The 18,188-nt window shown below is 60.9% G+C and overlaps 1 protein-coding gene and 1 long non-coding RNA gene across 2 annotated transcripts in view; one reads left to right on the forward strand and one right to left on the reverse strand.

Moving 5' to 3' along the window:
• The window catches only part of LOC148223808 (uncharacterized), a 135,342-nt gene that overhangs the window by 49,604 nt on the left and 67,550 nt on the right, over positions 1-18,188 (reverse strand). The window lies entirely within an intron of this gene.
• Positions 1-18,188, forward strand: part of SND1 (staphylococcal nuclease and tudor domain containing 1) — a 60,606-nt gene that overhangs the window by 26,492 nt on the left and 15,926 nt on the right. Inside the window, exons 11-15 of the mRNA XM_014890752.2 lie at positions 4,460-4,549; positions 10,181-10,281; positions 12,408-12,518; positions 13,879-13,951; positions 15,568-15,709. Coding sequence (XP_014746238.2) covers positions 4,460-4,549; positions 10,181-10,281; positions 12,408-12,518; positions 13,879-13,951; positions 15,568-15,709 — 517 coding nt within the window. The remainder of the gene's footprint in view (positions 1-4,459; positions 4,550-10,180; positions 10,282-12,407; positions 12,519-13,878; positions 13,952-15,567; positions 15,710-18,188) is intronic.

An 18,188-nucleotide genomic window follows, 5' to 3' on the forward strand; every position in this document is an offset into this window, starting at 1 on the left:
AGGTGGGAATCCCCATCCCTGGAGGGATTTCAAGGTCCTGTGGATGTGGCACTCGGGGGCAGGGTCAGGGTGGCCTTGGCAGTGCTGGGAAGGGTTGGACTGGATGGGCTCTGAGGCTTTTCCAGCCTCAGTTGTGCCACAGCTCTCAGTGCTGCCCTTCTGTCACCAGCCCCTGGCCGTGCCCTCTGTCCCTCGGTGCCACCAGAGCCACCAGCTCCTGTCACAGAGAGTGGCTCTGGGGACTGCAGCGCTGTGGGACTGCAGAGTGGGGGAAAGGAGGGAGCAGTGGAGGCTGGAGAGGCAGGAGAAGCTGGGGAGGCTGGAGAAGCCTCTTCAAGTGCCCACTTCAGGCACCGCTCCTGGAACAAGCCCCTGCTTGGGGCTGCCTGCCAGTGTCACCGGGATGTCACCAGGAGCAGCAGCAGCCCCAGGGAAGTGCCAGCCCTGAGGATTGCAGGGATGGGCAGCTCATTCCCAGCCCTGCCAGCCCCGGGATGGGTCTCTGGGATGGATCTCCAGGATGGATTCCCCACCTGGCACATCCCTGGTGGGTTCAGGGTGACACTGTGGTGTGACACTGCTGAGGAGCCATCGCCCCTTCCCTCCTCCAGCTGCCCGGGAGCCTCCCTGGATCCCTGGGATCTTCTCCTGCTCCGGGTGGGATCCTTGCCCTGGCACAGGGCCCACCCTGGGGACCCTGGGGACAGCAGTGTCCCCCTCCCAGCGCTGGCGTTTCCAGCTGGCAGCTCCCACTCTCCTCCCGCTCATTCCGCTCTGGCGCTGGCAGTTGATTAGCTCTGCTAATTACTTTACAAATAATGAGCTTCCCTAATTGCGCTGGCAGGGACGGGGGGGCTCTCCCCACCTGCCATCCCACGGTGCCACCGGGCTCCTGGTCCCCTCGGCTCCACTGGGGACCCCCTTGAGTGTTGGCCCCCGGAATTCTGGAAAAACCCGAAATCTTTGCATGGGGAGCTGGGAGCTCGTCCCGGGGGGGGGGTCAGACCATTCCCCCTGCTCCAGCCCCTGCCTGTTCCCTGTCACGGCTCTGGGATGGAGCTCTGGGATGGATTTCCCACATCCCTGGCGGGTTCAGCCGGGGGTGAAGTGTGGCGTGACACGGCTGATGAGCCATGGCCCCTTCCCTGCTCCAGCTGCCCGATGGATTCCCAGGAGCCTCTCCCGGATGGAATCCTCCCACAGGGGAACAGAGCAGGTTCCCCCCACCCTGGGGTCCCTCAGGGGCTACAGAGTCCCTGGAATGTGGAGCTGGATTTGCCATCCCGGCTCTCGGCTCTCCAGCTGTGTCTGCATCCCTCATCACCCCCTCTGTGTCCGTGGGAAGGGGCTGGCAGTGGGACCCCCGGGAATCCATGGTCAGTCCTCCCTGGAATCCTGGCAGTGGGTACAGGCTGCTGCTCCCCTGGAAATGGACCGTAATTAGTAATGCTGTTAATTGGACAGGAGGGCCGGAATTCTCTGCCCTGTCGCTTGTTTTGGGAGGAGGGAATTCAGGAGTCACTCATCTCCCTCTGGAGCTGCTCTGTCCCCCACCAGAACCAAAAAGTCGCTTTCTTGCCCCAGCTTCCCCAGGCTGGGATAAACCAGAGCGTTGCCATGAAATTTGGGATTGAAATCCCCGTGTTCCAGGAGGGAAGGGAGCGGGTGCTTCCCTGCCCCGGCGGCTCCCTGAAGATGCAGCTCCGACTTCGTCGCTAATGGAGCGACGTCCTCGCTGCTCACCTTTAATTAAGTGAGCCTCGGATCCCTGGGCTTAATTAACTTCTCAGTGGCTGATGATTCTCTCCAGCAGCCGGGGAGAGCCGGGACTGGCATTCCATGAGATCCTGGGATCCCAGGATGGATTGGGATGAGTTAGGTTGGGTTGGGAGGGACCTTCCAGCCCCTGCAGTCCCACCAGGGGCAGGGACACTTCCACTGTCCCAGCCGGGACGAGAACATTCCAGGGATGGGGCAGCCACAACCTCCGAGGGGATTCATTGCTGGGATCCAGCTCCAGCCTCGGCAAAGGGGTTAATCCCAACAAAATCCTCCTCGGTGTCGGGAACCTCCGGAGTTTGCCGGCTCTGCAGTTCCGTTCACTTCCCGCTGTTCCATTGATTCCTCGTGTTTATTTGGGCAACCTCTGCTGGCCGTCCGAGCTCGCCAGGGGCTGCCCGGAGCCGTCAGCTGCCACTGTCCCCATGTCCCCTTGTCCCCCGGAGTGTCACTGCTATGGGACAGCACAGCCCGGGTCTAACAGGGGCTGACGGGGCAGCCGCGGGTTGGGCCCTTAAACGTTCCCATTATGTTGCCATTATCCAGCTCCCGGCACTGCCAGGCCCTGCGGGGAGAATTCCCAAAGGGAATTGGCAGATTGGCATTCATCATCATCATCATCAGCAGCAGCAGCAGCAGCAGCAGCAGCAGCAGGGTGAGGGCGGGAGGGCTGGGCCAGCACCAGCACATCCGGGGCTGGGATGGTGCAGCCGTGGGTCAGCACCGGGGGCCTCTGCTGGTGGTGACCCCCTTTTTTGGGATGGTCCTTTTTTGTGGTGACCCCCTTTTTGGGGTGATCCCTTTTTGGGGTGATCCCTTTTTTGGGATCGTCCTTTTTTGGGGTGGCTCCTTTTTGGGGTGGTCCCACACGGCTGCAGGCCTGTGAGCTGCTCCGATGGAGCTTTGGGGAGGGCTCAGATCCCTCCTCCATGGCACATCCAGGACTGGCAGGATCCCAGTATGGCACAGGAATGGCACTGGTGCTGGAGGGCCTGTGCTGGTTGTCCCTTTTTGGGTTGGTCCCTTTTTGGGGTAACCCTTTTTTGGGATGGTCCCTTCATGGGACGGTCCCTTTTTGGGATGGTCTTTTTTGGGGTGGTGCCTTTCCAGGGTGGTCTCAGGGGCTGCAGACCTCATAGATTTTTTGGGGAGGACTCAGGTCCCGCCTCCACAGCTCCTTCAGGAATTCTGTGCCGGGACGTGCCGGGGCCACCCAGGGCTTTGCCGTCCCGCTTCCCGCGCTCCGGAGGGATGGGATTAGGGATTTAACAGCCTGTGCCAGACAGACACTTAACTAAGCCATAAATTTGGAGTTCGTTAGTGAGGATTAATTAGTGTTTGCTCAGGGCTTTGTGGCGCTCGGTGTCGGAGCTCCGCCGTGACCTTGGCGAGGCCTCGGGGCCCGGATCCCTCAGATCCCACCCGGGGAAGGGTCCGGGAACCACCCCGAGGGTTCAGGGACCGGGAATGCTCCGGGAGCCCACGGGCAGGGGCTGGAAGTTTGGAAAGGGGGGCCTGGGCTCACCTGGGCAGGGGCAGAGCCACGGGAGCTGCTCCGTGCTTGTTCCGAGCTCCTGTGGCTCCAGGGGCTGGAGCAGTGCCTGGGATCTGCTCTGGGATCTGCTGTGGGATCTGCTGTGGGTTCCCAGGATCCCCTCACAGGATCCATCCCATTCCCATCACTGCACTGGCTCTGGATTCCCAGGATCCCCTGGCTGGTCCCATCCCGTTCCCATCCCCGTTGCCGGCCGGGCTGTGCAGTGCAGGAGGAGCAGGGAATGTCTCCAAGGAGCAGCCTGGGATGAGCAGTGCCAGGGACCATAAACTCTGCCAAAGCCTCGTTCCTCAGGGAGGAGCTGAGCGCCGCCGCCCGTGTCCCCCCCTGCTCCTCCATTTCCGGCTGCTTCGGCCTCATCCCCCTCTTTTCCATGATTTCCTCCCCAGCTCGGTGGGAGGGGCTGTGGTGGCGAGCAGAGAGATTGCCCAGGCTGGGCTGGGCTGGGCTGGGCTGGGCTGGGCTGGGCTGGGTTAGGCTGGGTCATGTTGAGTTACTCTGGGTCGTGTTGGGGCACTTTAGGTCACTTTGTGTTGGGTCACTTTGGGTCATTTTGGCTCATGTTGGGTCACTTTGGGCAACTTTGGGTCACATTAGATTGTGTTGGGTTGTGTTGGATCATGTTGGGTTACACTGAGTTGCGTTGGATTTTGTTGGGTCACTTTGGGTCACTTTGGGTCATTTTGGGTCATGTTGACCTACACTGGGTTGTGTTGGGTCATTTTGGGTCATGTTGGGTCACTTTGGGTCTCTTTGGGTCATGTTGACCTACACTGGGTTGTGCAGGATTTCGTTGGATCGAATCCCTGTTCCCATTGGGAATCTCCCCTTTCTGCTCAGCCTTTGCAGGGATGTGATTCCTTGGACAGGGGCTGGACACCACGGGGGGTCACCCTGGTCACCCCCACCCCAAATTCCCATCATCCCATCCCCTCCTGGAGCTGCCCCACGAGGCTGGTGGCCTCTCCTCCTTGGGAATGTTGGGATTATCCCGGGATCCCCTCGGGGTTCAGCGGGGCCTGGGAATCCTGAACTGGGACAGGGAATTGTGTGGGGCTCTGAGAGAGGGTGGGGGGCAGTGCCCAGATTTGGGAACCCCCTGACCTGTGTCCCCTCTCTGGGCAGGACAAGAACAGGAAGCTGAGGCCCCTCTACGACATTCCCTACATGTTCGAGGCCCGGGAATTCCTGCGCAAGAAGCTCATCGGGAAGAAGGTACGGAGGGGGAGGAGGAGGCTGGGATGAGGATGAGGATGAGGGGATGAAGGAGGGGACGATTCCAATGCCGGTGCCACCGTGCAGCTCCTTAGGTACTCCACGGGAAATTCTGGGATTCCCTCCAGGGGTTGTGCTCCCCATTTCCCAAGAATTCCGCCTGGCTTCTCCCTTTGTTTCCCTGGCTTGTTTTGCGAGGCTGGTTCAGGGCAATTCCGGCAATGAGGAATGTGTTAACCAGCCGAGCGAGCGCTCCGGATGCAATTTTCCAAAGCTCATAAAACGGTCAAATAAAATCAATTCCCTTCGTGGCGCGGCCGTCGCTGCTCGTCGGGGCTGCTTCGGTGCCTAATTGGATCTTTCCAGCTCGGAGCCTGCCTGGGCATTCCGAAAAAACAGGGAAAGGGGAAAAGAACGGCTTGGCAGATTTTTTTAATGAGAAATCTGATGATTCCTGGAGTCAGAAAGAATGTGGGAGCACTGGGTGTGGAATGGGATTCTGGCACCTCAGCGTGATCCCAGTTTGAGCCATTCCGGGGTTACTGGTGCCAGTGTTGAGCCACCCTGATCGTGTGCTGGATCAGGGATGGGAATTGGCTCTGGCACTGGGTGCCTTTGGAAGGTGACCTTGGGGGTCCCTGGGATTCTGGGATTTGGGGAGCTCAGCCTGCCCTGGTTCCTGGCCTGCCTTGGGGAGCTCCAGCCCATCCCAGTGGACACAGCACCCAGCCCCAGCGTGTGGCACTGGTCCCTGGAATGTCCCATCCCAGGACACATCCCTCAGATCCTGGCAGGATGGGATCCTGGGAGGTGCCAGGGCCCATCCCAGCTCCTCGTGGCCATTCCCAGCTCCAAGGGGCTGGGATTCACCAGCCCTCACTGGTTTTACTGGGGGCGTTGCTCTTCCATGCATCCCGCTCCAGTGCCGTGGGCAGGAGCCTCGAGGGATGGGATTTGGATCTCCTGGAGCTCTTCTGGAGCTCGTGCTGCCTGTTCCATCCATCCCAACATTCCCGAGGGATTTCCAGCACCAGTTCATGACTGGGGAGCTTCAAACCCACCCTGGGTTTGATCCCAACATTTGTTTGCCAGATTCCTCCCCATCCCGTCCTGCTGGGGTGCTGGGTCAGCCTTGCCATTTCTTCCCAAAATAATTCCCTCTGCAGAGAGCTCCAAGGGGGGATGAGGAAGGAACATCCCTGTCGTGCTGCCATGGCTGTGTCTCCTTCAGTTCCAGTTGGGAGAGGAGCTGGGATGTAGGAATCCCCCTCTGGATTCCCTGAACGATGCAATGCATTTTCCCTCTTGCCCTCTCATTCCTGAGCAGCGGGAATTTTCCAGGCTGGGATTTTCGCAGCCCATCGAGGCTGGGTTTGGGGTTTTTGGCTCTCCCTGTGCTGCTCTGTCCTTCCCAGCCGCTGGAATTTGCCCGGCGGCGCGGGGTGAACCGGAGCTGCCCAGGCCACTATGGATTTGTGGAATAAATCCGTGGAGCGTGTCGGGAAGGGCCGGCTCCTCCGCCCATCGACCGCGGGAGATGGATCCCGCCTCTTCCCTAATTAACTCGGGGATTAATCGCTCGGGTGCAGGGAGCTGGCAAGGCACAGCTCCGGGATGAATATTCCCTGTGCATGGAAGTGATGCCAGCCCGTGCTTGTGGGGGAAAAAAGGAGGAGGTCCCTGGGGTGTCCCAGGACCCCGTCCCCGTGTCCCACCCCTGTTCCCCATCCCTCTCAGGAAGGCTGATTCCAGCCAGGAATTCTGCCCATCTCCAAAGCCCTGAGTGGTTTCCCGGTGGTTTTCCAGGGCATTCTCCTGTCTGGTCCCTTCAGAGGCCCCTGGACATTTCCAGGGATGCTCCCAGGAATTCTCCTTTTGGGGCTCCCAACAGCGGCACCCCCAGTGCCTGCACTGCTGGGATAAATCAGGGATGGGTTTGAGCAGGGAAAACCTCCCTGGGAGCACCATCCCAGTCCCGGGAAGAGGGAAGGCTTTGGCAGACTGGAGGATTTTTGGAACGTCGGGCAGTTTTCCCTGCGTCTCACGGGAAGCTGTGGGAGAGCTCGGGGCGGGATTTTGGGGAGATCCCAATTGCTGGTGCAGCCGGGCTTGGGGACAGCGGGGACTCGTCCCTGGGGAGGCTGCGCCGTGCCGGGATTTGGGATGGGGGATTTGGGATGGGGGATTTGGGATGCTGTGCCCATTGGGAATGTGCGGGAGCCGGGGCGGCTTTGCCAGCTCCGGAGCGTCACGGGAGCGGCTGCGTCAGCCGCCGCTTCCACGTGCGGAATTTGGGCAGGATTTGGCTGCCGGGGAGGATTTGGCTGCTGGCAGCCGGAGCGGGAGGGATGCGGGAGGGATGCGGGAGGGATGCGGGAGGGATGCGGGAGGGATGCGGGAGGGATGCGGGAGGGATGCTGGGGAGCCCTCGGAACCCGCGGGTGCTGCAGCGGGCGTTCCCGGTGTGACCATCCCAAATCCCAAATCACGGCACCGTTCCTTCCCTTTCCCTGCATCCATGGCCCTCCCCCCGGCCCCGCAATTCCATTGGAGTTATCCCGCTCCAAGGTCAACCCTGCCCCGGGGGTGTCGCGGGGAGGGAGGAGGGAGCTCGGGTCCTGCTGGATCCGCTCCTGGCCGTGCCGGAGGCGCTGGAGCCTCCCCGGGGCTGCTGTGGAGCATCCCTGTTCCACATCCCGGCCTTTTCCAGGAGGGAGGATGGAGAGGTGGAGGGGGTTAGGGAAACGGAGCCGGCTCCTGCTCGCCATTCCCAGGAAATCCCGCTGCCCGCAGCAGGATGCGTGGGGAGAGGGGGCTGGGATGAGCCCTCATCCATCCCCTCGGGGGGAAAATCGCTGCTCCAGAGGGAAAACGCTTCCCTGGATCTTCCCTGCAGCCCCCATCCCGCCGGGATCATCCCGCACATTCCTGCTCCCAACCCCTGCCCCCGCCGGGTCTCCTCGGGCACGGGGGGCACCGAGCCCCCCCCCCCAGCCCCTTCCCAGCCCCCCCGGCCCTTCCACCCGGCACGAGCTGCCAGGGAAGTAAAAATATTCCCGGGAGCGGGTGACGCCGCCGGGCCGGGAGATCCGCGGGCGGGCGGGGTATTTTTAGCCCGGCAGGTCTGGGCTGCCACCCACCCCCCATCTGTCCCCCCCCGGGCCCCCCCGTGTCCCCGCGGCCCCTCGGAGCCCCCCGTGGGATGAGGGAATAGCAGGGAACGGCCCCGGCACGGCCCGAGCCCACCCCGCCCTCCCCATCCCAAAGGTGGGGCTGAGCCCCCCCTTCCCCCTCCCCAGGCAGGTCCCGGGGGGGGGGCCCGGCCCCCGCTTGTCCCCCCTGGTTTGGGGACATGTCCCCCCTGCCGTGGGGTCCAGAGGCTGGAGCGGGGAATGTGCCTGGAATGTCCCCTTGTGTCCCCCCAGCCCAAACTGGGGCTGGAACTGGGACAGGTGACACCCCCCCCCCCACCTTGGGACCTGCTGGGGACAGCGAGACAAGGGGCCACACCCTGGGGACGCCACCCTGGGGACGCGGAGCCGGGACCCTGGTGCTGGGGACGAGGCCAGGGGTGCATCCTGGGCGCCCCGCCCTGTTGACCCCAGATGCTGTGTGCTGGTGACCCCAGGCAGTGGGTGCGGGGGTGCTGGGTCCCCGGGGGTCCCCGGGGGTGACACCGGTGGCGGTGGCTGCTCGGTGCCGCCGTTCCGGGCTGGACGCACTCCCGGGAGCAGAGCTGCCCGAGTGATTTAATCCAGCCTGACTGCAGCTGACCTTGGAACAGCGCCCGGGCACGGCTCCAGCTCCGCCTGCTCCGGGGGGAGCAGAGCCCCGGGGTGCCAGGGGGTCCCTGCACCCCCAGCCCCAGCCATGGATCCTCCAGGGATCCCGGGAATGCTTTGCCTTCTGTCCACACCTGGTGGTGTCACCTGGACCCCGCCCTGCCCTCAGATGATCCCGGGCAGCTCCGGGTCCCTCCAGCTGAGCACAACCCCCAGGGCCTTTCCCAGCTTCCCATGTCTGGGGTGTTCCATGGGGTTGGTGTGAGCCAAGGGTGGGACATGGAACTCCATGGAATCACGGGATGGTTCCAGCCCTGCAGGAAGGTGGCAGGGACACCTTCCCCTATCCCAGGTGGCTCCCAGTGCCCTCCAGCCTGACCTGGAGCACTTCCAGGAATCCAGGGGCAGCTGTACCCTGTGCCAGGGCTGCACTTGGCCTCGTGGAACCTCATCCCATTGTCCTTGTCCTTGGATCCGACCCGTCCAGATTGCTCTGTGGATCCTTGCCCCTGGGCAGATCCGATACAGGGAGACACAGCACGGGGCTTTCCTGCTGAGGGGTGACCCCACCCCATCCCATGGATCCCATCCCATTATCCCATTATCCCATCATCCCATCCCAATCTCTCCTGACTCCTCCCCTGGGATCCCCCCCGTCCCTGCCCGTTCCCGGTGCCACATCCCAGCCAGTTGTTTCCCATCCCAGCCAGGTGTTTCCCACCCCAGCCAGGTGTTTCCCACCCCAGCCAGGTGTTTCCCATCCCAGCCAGGTGTTTCCCATCCCAGCCAGGTGTTTCCCATCCCAGCCAGACATCCCGGCAGCCCCGGAGCAGCTGAATTCCTGCCCTGCCTCGCGCGGTCCTGGCTGTCTGTTTTTCCCCTCCAGTGGTTCCGACGGGAGCTGTGCTCTGAGGAATCGCTGTAACCGCTCCCTTAATCGGCTCCGAGCCCCTCCCCGCCCTGCCGGGCGCTCCGGCCCTTCTGTGCATTTTGATGTCGGTGTAATGAGTGATTTTCGGGATGAGCCGAGGCTTTGGAGGGGCTCAGGGATGCTCCTGCCTCGCCTGTCTGGCTGCCTTTGGCTCAGCGCGGCTCCGGCCAAGCGGAACGGGGACGGGAATGGGAACGGGAATGGGGAAAGTGCAGAGAGGCCAAGTCCAGCCCTGAGGCGGCAGCTCTGGGATGTCCCCAGAGATCCCCACGTTGTCCCCGTGTCACCCCCGTGTCACCCCCGTGTCACCCCCGAGCCTCAGGGAATTCCAGCGGGAAAGCGCCGAGGATGGAGCTTCCCTGGGGAAGCAGAGGGGTGGGATTGGGTGGGATTGGCATGGAAACAGCGCCTGTGGATATGGGGGGTGATGTTGGGAACTGCTGGGGGTGACGCCTGGAGGAGGAGAAGGTTCCAGGGAGACCTTGCAGGGCCTGGAGGGGCTCCAGGAGAGCTGGAGAGAGACTGGGGACAAGGAGGGACAGCACACAGGGAATGGCTCCCACTGCCAGAGGGCAGGGCTGGCTGGGATCTGGGGAATTGGGAATTGCTGGCTGGGCTGGAATTGCCAGAGCAGCTGTGGCTGCCCCTGGATCCCTGGCAGTGCCCAAGGCCAGGCTGGACATTGGGACAGTGGGAGGTGTCCCTGCCATGGCAGGGCTGGCACTGGGGGGCCCTGGGGTCCTTTCTATCCCAAACCATCCCGGGATTGTGGTGCAGGTGTGGGAAAGGGGATGCAGCGTCCTGGAGGGACAACAGGAGGTCACAGGATGGGATGAGGATGAGGATGAAGGCCTGGCTGGCTGATCCCGGGGGTTTGGCCACGGGCAGTGCCAGCCCTGAGCCGTGTCCCTGTTGCAGGTGAACGTTTCTGTGGATTACATCCGTCCTGCCAGCAGCGCCACCGACACCGTGCCCGCCTTCTCGGAGCGCACCTGTGCCACCGTGTCCATCGGGGGCATGTGAGTCACCCGGGGCCTGGGGCTCCCACCTGGCATTCCCACCTTGCCAGGGGTCTGTGGGGTTGGAGGGTGGCTCATGCCCCACTTGGCCTGGGATCAGCCCCCGTTCCCGGCATTCCAGTGTTGGGATTCTGTGGGACACGTTGGGATGCTGCTGCCTGCACCCCCACAGCTGCATCAGTTTTGGGGGATATCAGGACGAGGTTCCCCCAATCCAGCTCCTCGGGGGTGTCACCTTTGGAGGAGTCACCCCTGCTGTGCATTCCGGGATGTTTGTCCTTCCCAAGGGACCCCTCCCTGGTTTCCCTTCTCCATGGGAAGGTTCAGGAGTGGGGAGTGTTCCAGAGCAGCTTCCCCTCCGCCAGAATTTGTGGCTTTTCCCCCTCGGGGCACGGGGTGCTGATGCCTGGGGCACGTCCCCGTGGATAGGCCGAGCCTGGGGCACGTCCCCGTGGATAGGCCGAGCCTGGGGCTGGCAGCGGCTCCGGGAGCTGCGTAGGGAGGATTTGTCATAGGCCCTTGGTTGCTTTCCCAGTTTTTTTTCCCAGTAGCAGCTATTTTGGAAAGCGCCCAAAGCGCTGCAGCGCTGCCTTTCCCTCCCTGATCCAGGGGCTGCAAGAGCTTCCCTTCCCTTCCCTTCCCTTCCCTTCCCTTCCCTTCCCTTCCCTTCCCTTCCCTTCCCTTCCCTTCCCTTCCCTTCCCTTCCCTTTTCCCTGATCCCAGGGCTGGGAATGCTGCCCCTGCATTCCCGGGATGTTGTGGCAGTGCCGTTCCCGGTGCTGCATCCCGGGATGCCGGGGGTGGAACAGAGCAGGGTCTGTGTCCCAGGGCCTTTGCCAGGCTGGGATGGAGCAGGGAATAAAGCCTGGCTTGTGCTCCTGGAGTGTCCGCCCGGCATCTGGGCTGGGCTGAGCCTGCTTGGAATTCCGGGCACGGCGGCGCCGGGGCGGGAGCCAGGGCAGGAGCTGCAGCCCTGATCCCAGCTCGATCCCAGCTCCAATCCCAGCTCGATCCCAGCCCCGATCCCAGGCAGGATACAAAGGGGACACTTTTCCACATCCTTTTCCAGGCTGCAACTGGGATTGGGACTGGAATGTCTGGGATGGGGAATGCCAGGAACCACCTGGAGCCACCCTGGCCCTTCCGTGGCTTCCCCAGCTCCAGCTCCTTCCTGAGCATTCCCAGTGCCCCCGTTCCCAGTGCTCCCATTCCCGGTGCTCCCATTCCCAGGCTGCCGCAGCTGCTCTGGCTGCAGCGATTCCCTCGCTCGCCAATCCCGAATTTTTTGATTCCTCCCCCTGCTCCCAGACCTAATTTCAGCTCCCGGTGATGGATTTGCCCTTCCCCCTCCTCAGGAAGGGGCACGCCTGGGATTTGGGATGGGATCTTTCCCTCCATCCTCTGTCTGGATCCGCTTTTTTGGGGGATACAGAGGGAATTAGTGGGGGGTGGTGATTGGAGGAGAATTAGGGATGTGCTGGCCAAGGAGAATTCATGGATTTGCTTAAAGCACTGGAATGTGATGGGTTCATGCCTGCCTGGCACAGGCCCCCCTCACTGATCCCAGAAATCCCAGTTCACTGGGACAGACTGCTCCAAGCCCCTTCCCATGGAAATGTGTGTGGGGAGGGGTGGGTGTCCCTGTCCAGGACCCCCAAACCAGCGCCCAACTTCTTTCCTGGAAAAAAAGTGGGATGGTGGAATCAAGGAGATTCCCGTGGGATGGGGGGCATCACCCCTGGATTTCGGGGGGAATCTGGGAATGGTGCCCCCCCACTCCCAAACCAGCCCCTGCTCCTGGAAAAAAGTGATGGGATTGGGAAATCCAGGAGGAGGCTCCTGTGGCCTGGGAATGCTGAGCCTGCTGGGCTTGGGGAGGGGAGTTTTGGGGGAACTTTTGGGATGGGGTTTTTGGGGTGCTCCTGGGAGGCTTCTCCATGTGGGATGAGCTCGGTTTGGATCCCCCTATTGTGGGATGGGATGGGATGGGATGGGATGGGATGGGATGGGATGGGATGGGATGGGATGGGATGGGATGGGATGGGATGGGATGGGATGGGATGGGATAGGCCGGGACTGGGGTCTCGCTGGCCCGGTGCCGCCCCGATCCGGTCCCGTTCCCGCAGTAACATCGCCGAGGCTCTGGTCAGCAAGGGCCTGGCCACGGTGCTGCGGTACCGGCAGGACGATGACCAGCGCTCGGCGCACTACGATGAGCTGCTGGCGGCCGAGGCACGGTGAGCACGGGGCTGGGGGAGGGATGGGGGACATTCCCGGGGGGATTGGGGAGGGATGGGGCTGTCCCTGTGTCCCCGTGCCCCACCCCTGTGGCTCCCACACGGAGCTGTCCGTCTGTCCCCAGCCGTGTCCCCTGAGTGTCCGTCTGTCCCCAGCCGTGTCTCAGGTGCACGAGATCCAGGTGTGCCCAGCCCAGCTCCCCATGGTGAGGATCCTGTGGGGATCCCGTATCCCGATGCCCCCCATGCCCACAGGGATCTCCGTTCCCAACCCTGGCAGCCCCCCCAGGTGTCCCCGTGTCCCTGTCCCTCATCCCTCGCTCCCGGTGGCCCTGCAATGGCCATGGAGCCCCTTCCCTGGCCGGCCCCGCTCCCTCTGGAGGCGGCAGTGCCGGGATCTCGGTTGGGATCTCGGCTCCTCCTTGGCAGCGCATCCCGGCACGGCGCCGAGCGCCGGGAGCAGCAGCTCGGAGGGGGCAACGGCGCCTTCCCGGGCCGGGCTGGCTGGGGAAAGGCGGATCCATCCCGGCAAAGCCGATCCCGCTCCCAGGCAGGCCGGCAGATTGCTCGGGGGCTCCTTCCCCGCGCCGGGAATGTGCCTTTGGGGAATGTGCCTTTTGGGAAGGCTGGCAGGATGTCAGCAGCTCAGAGGGCACTGGGATTCCAGGATACGGGGCTGGGATGTGGCACCTGGATACTGGGATAGGAGGCTGGGATGTGGCACCTGGAGCCGAGCCATGCTCCCGGGTTGGGGTTCAGCCTGGATGTCCCCAGGTGGAGGTGCTGGATGATCCCACGTGGTGCTGGAGGTGGCTCATCCATACCGGGAGCTTTGGCACATCCCAAAACCGGGATGAGCTGGCACCGGGCAGAGGAGCTGGCAGCTCTGGACAGTGCCAGGAGCAGCAGGAATGGGAGATTTGGGATGAGGCGTGGTCTGGGGGATCCCTTCAGCATTCCCAGCTCCTCGGGGAGCCTGGAATCACATCCCAGAGCGTTGGCTCTGCCAGAATCCCAGCCTTTCCCACCCCCCAGGCCAGGCCCTGGGGCAGGAGGGGACGTGTCCAGGTGGGAGCTTGGGAGCTCGGTGGCCTCATCCCAGGGAACGTCCCATGGGAACATGCCAGGGAACATGCCAGGGAACATGCCAGCCCTGCATCCCCGTGCCCAGAGCAGGATCCAGCTGCGGGTCCAGCCTTGGGCCCGGCTCTGGCAGCAGCTCCAGCATCTCGCTGCTTTTCCATGTGCTGCATTCCCCCATCCAGGCTCCCCATTCCCCATGGAGATCCCTCATCCCACGGCCCGGGGGTGGCTCCAGCCCCTCCTGGAGCTGATTCCCGGCGCTCCCTCTCCTCCCCAGGGCCATCAAGAACGGGAAGGGGCTGCACAGCAAGAAGGAGGTGCCGATCCACAGGGTGGCCGACATCTCCGGGGTAAGGATCTGCTCCGGGATCAGACGGGACCAATCCCACACGGTGCCGGTTTTTGGGAGCTGCTGGGGGGTTTTTCCCATTTTTCCATGGATAAATAAACCGGGAGTTGTCCCATGGCCTGGGGGCCAGGTGCAGGGAGCCAACAGCCACTGGGAATTTGGGATTGCTCGGCTCTGCTGAGGGAATTTGGGATCCCCACTCGTCCCGGCAGAGCTCGTTAGGTTTTCCTCAATTAATTAATTTATCCAAGGGTTTCTGTGGAGCCCTTCGCTGCTGGGATGGGGAGGGGCATCCCGGGAAAGGGAATCACGGGATGATCCAATAGGGATGGGGGAAATGGGGCCAGGCAGCTGCGGGGTTTTGGGGTGTGCTTGGGATGGATTTGGGATTTTGGGATGGATTTGGGGATGGGTTTAGGCATGAATTTTGGATGTATTTTGGCTGGATTGGGGATGTGTTTGGGTTTCGTTTTGGGATATATTTAGGATTTATTTTGGGACGTATTTGGGATTTTTGGATGTGTTTTGAGATGTATTTTGAGATGTGTTTTGGGATATTTTTGGGATGGATTTGGGATGGATTTGAGGATATACTTGGGATTTTGGGATGGATTTGAGATGTGTTTTGAGATGGATTTGGGATGCATTTTGGTATATATTGAGGATGTGTTTTGGGATATATTTGGGATTTTGGAATGGATTTGGAATGCATTTTGGGATGGCTTTTGGGATGCATTTGGTATTTATTTTGGGATGCATTTGGGATTTTGGGATGTATTTTGAGATGCGTTTTGGGATGGATTTGGGGCTATATTTGGGAATTCGGGATGAATTTGGGATGCATTTTGGGATATATTTGAGATGTATTTTGGGATACATTTGAGATTTCAGGATGGATTTGCAATGTGTTTTGGGATGCATTTGGGATTCATTTTGGGATTTATTTGGGATTTATTTGGGATTTTTTGGATGTATTTTGAGATGTGTTTTGGGATGTATTTGCGATTTCGAGATGGATATGGTGTGTGTTTAGGGATGGATTTGGGATGGATTTGGGATTTCGGGATGGATTTGGGGCGTGTTTGGGGATGGATTTTGGGATGGATTTGGGATTTCGGGATGGATATGGTGTGTGTTTAGGGATGGATTTGTGATTTCGGGATGGATTTGGGGCGTGTTTGGGGATGGATTTTGGGATGTATTTGGGATTTTGGGATGGATTTGGGGCGTGTTTGGGGATGGATTTTGGGATGTATTTGGGATTTCGGGATGGATTTGGGGCGTGTTTGGGGATGGATTTTGGGATGGATTTGGGATTTCGGGATGGATATGGTGTGTGTTTAGGGATGGATTTGTGATTTCGGGATGGATTTGGGGCGTGTTTGGGGATGGATTTTGGGATGTATTTGGGATTTCGGGATGGATATGGTGTGTGTTTGGGGATGGATTTGGGATGTATTTGGGATTTCGGGATGGATTTGGGGCGTGTTTGGGGTGCACGGCCCCATCCCGGGCTGGGTTTAGGCTCAGCCCCGTGCCCAGATCTCCCATCCCAGCCGGCAGAGGGGTCGAGGAGCAGGTCAGGGTTCCGGGGTCCCTGAATTCCCGTTTCCCCAGGACACGCAGAAGGCGAAGCAGTTCCTGCCGTTCCTGCAGCGCGCCGGCCGCTCCGAGGCCGTGGTGGAGTACGTGTTCAGCGGCTCCCGCCTCAAACTCTTCCTGCCCAAGGAAACCTGCCTCATCACCTTCCTGCTCGCAGGTGAGCCACGGGAGCATCCCCGGGACTGGCACGGGAACGTCCCCGGGATTGGCACGAGAACGTCCCTGATATTGGCACGGGAGCGTCCCCGGGACTGGCACGAGAACGTCCCTGATATTGGCACGGGAACGTCCCCGGGATTGGGGGATCCCGGGGTGAAGGGTCCCAGTTAATGCTGGAGCTGCCTGGGAGGGGTGGGGCAGGTTGGGATTGGGAAGGATCATCCCACCCAAAAAACTTGGGAGCAGGTGGGGAAGCACAGACTGGGGAGAAGGGAAGGAACACCGGGATGGGAATGGGAATGGGAGAAGATGGATTGAGAATGCAGAGCAGGATGAGGATGGGAATGGTGATAGGATGAGGGTCAGAATGGGAATGGGAATGGGATGAAGATGGGATGAGGATGAGGAAGAATTCCATCAGCGTTTCAAGGATCTCAATCCCAGGATCAAACACTGGGAAAGGTGGGAATGACTCCCACACATGGAATGTTTATCCTGGGGGAGAGCAAGGATGGAGTCAGGGATTCCTTGTCCATCCCTTTGTTCCCGGAGTTGGGAATGTGTCCTGTCTCCGTCCCTCATGGACACTGGCACTGGGATGGGCCTTTGGGAAGTGGGGGCTCCATCCCTGCTCCCAGGGATGCTGGGATGTCTCCTGGTCCTGTGATCCCTGCTCCCTGGGAATTCCTGCTCCATTGGGATTCCTGTTCCACCCTGCTCTGTTCTCAAAGGGATTGATCCCAAAACCATCCCATCCCATAGAATGCCACAATCCCAGTGGGACCTCCTGGCTGATTTTTCCCTGTTTTTTGTTGGATTTCTCCCCGGTGCCATTCCCAACCCTCCTCTGCCAAGCCAGGAATAGGATAAATATCCGCCTTTTATCAACGCCTGCCTTTTTTATGGATATCAAATGCAAATGAGCACCAGAAAGAGATGCCAAGTCCCTTAAAATGTGACTCCAGGGATGCTCCCGAGGGAGCTCATCCCGGCTTTCCAGCTAAAATAGATCCGTCAGAGCACTATAAATATGTGCAAATACAGGCGCCGCTTTAATCCCAAATTCCTCTCTCCCGGCAAAACTCAGGAGCCTGACGCCTTCCCGGAGCGGGGGCTGGGAGCAGGAGAATTCCCGAGGGATGAGGGGGCACCTTCGGGGATGTTGGAGTGGCCAAGTGGCTCCAAGGGGTCCAAAATCCTCTCCTGGAGCCGTGGAATTGGGAGGCAGGGGCGGGAATCTGAAGTTTTTCCGGAGTTTTTCCGTGTGAGCATTCCCGGCACGGGGCTGTCCCCCGGAGCGGATCCTCGGCATTCCAGCCCCGCTGCCGCAGCTCCCGGGTGTCCCCTGGCTCCAGGTCACCTCCCCTGCTCCCAAAATCCATCAATCCTGCGGGAGGTCGATCCCTGGCACTCGGCCCCGATCCCTGCCCGGAGCCGGCACAGCGAGGGGGAAAAGCTGCTCCAGCCCCTGGAATCAGGGCTGCTCCGAGGAATTCTCCCTGGAATGATCTGTTCTATCTGTTCCCACTGGGAGGAGAGGAATTCCTCCTGGAATCCTGCTGTGGGATCCTCCAGGGATGCTGTGGGATACTCTGGGATGCCGAGGGACACCCAGGAATGCTCTGGAATGTCCATGGGATGCCGAGGGACACCCAGGAATGCTCTGGGACACCTCGGGATGCTCAGGGTGGCCCAGGATACTCTGGGACGCTGCGGAATTCTTGCCCCCATCCCTGCGGGGCTGATTCCGGGATGGGAGCGGCCCCACGGGCCTGGCCGAGCAGGATTGTGCTGGAATTGTCTGGGAAGCCCCCGGAGGGGGGGAGCTGCAGCACTGGCAGCCGCATCCCTCATTAATCCGTCACGGCTTCCCGGGGCGCAGCCGGATTCGGGATTAGCTGCTATTTTTAAAGTGCGGGAGAACTTTTCCGGGTGCTGAGCGTCCCCTCCCCTCTCCCACCAGCATTCCCGGGGGGATGAGCGCACCCAGCCCAGCCCTCGGAGCTCTCCCTGTTCCAGAACCTTCCCTCAGGTGGGCTGGGGGAGCGCCAGAGGCCGGAGGGGATCCGGGGAGGGATCCCAGCCTGGAGGAGCCGGGAGCTGGCAGAGTTCAAGGATTGCGGTTCTTCCTCAGCTCTTCCCTTGTTGTTTTGAGGGAAAGAATTCCATTGTGAATTCCATGTGATCCCTGAGCCCTCCTGGCCCCTTCCATGCAGCTCCAGCCCCTCATTCCCATTCCCAGTGCGGCACTGGGGGATGCTCCTTGCTGGAGAAATTTGGGATCAGTGCTGGCTCAGGATCAGAGCCAGGGTCGGGGTCAGAGCCGTGCCAGGGCCCACTCCATGCTGGAAGGAGGATCCTGGGGGATGATCCCAGATTTTGGGGGGGGGCTGGTGGTTCCAGCTCATTAACAAAGATCCCAGGATTTCCTGCTCCCCATCCCACATTCTGCTGTGTTTCCCAGAATTCCCCTTTGT

This window comes from Sturnus vulgaris, chromosome 5, assembly GCF_052056855.1.
Source record: "Sturnus vulgaris isolate bStuVul1 chromosome 5, bStuVul1.hap1, whole genome shotgun sequence".
Lineage (NCBI taxonomy): Eukaryota > Metazoa > Chordata > Aves > Passeriformes > Sturnidae > Sturnus > Sturnus vulgaris.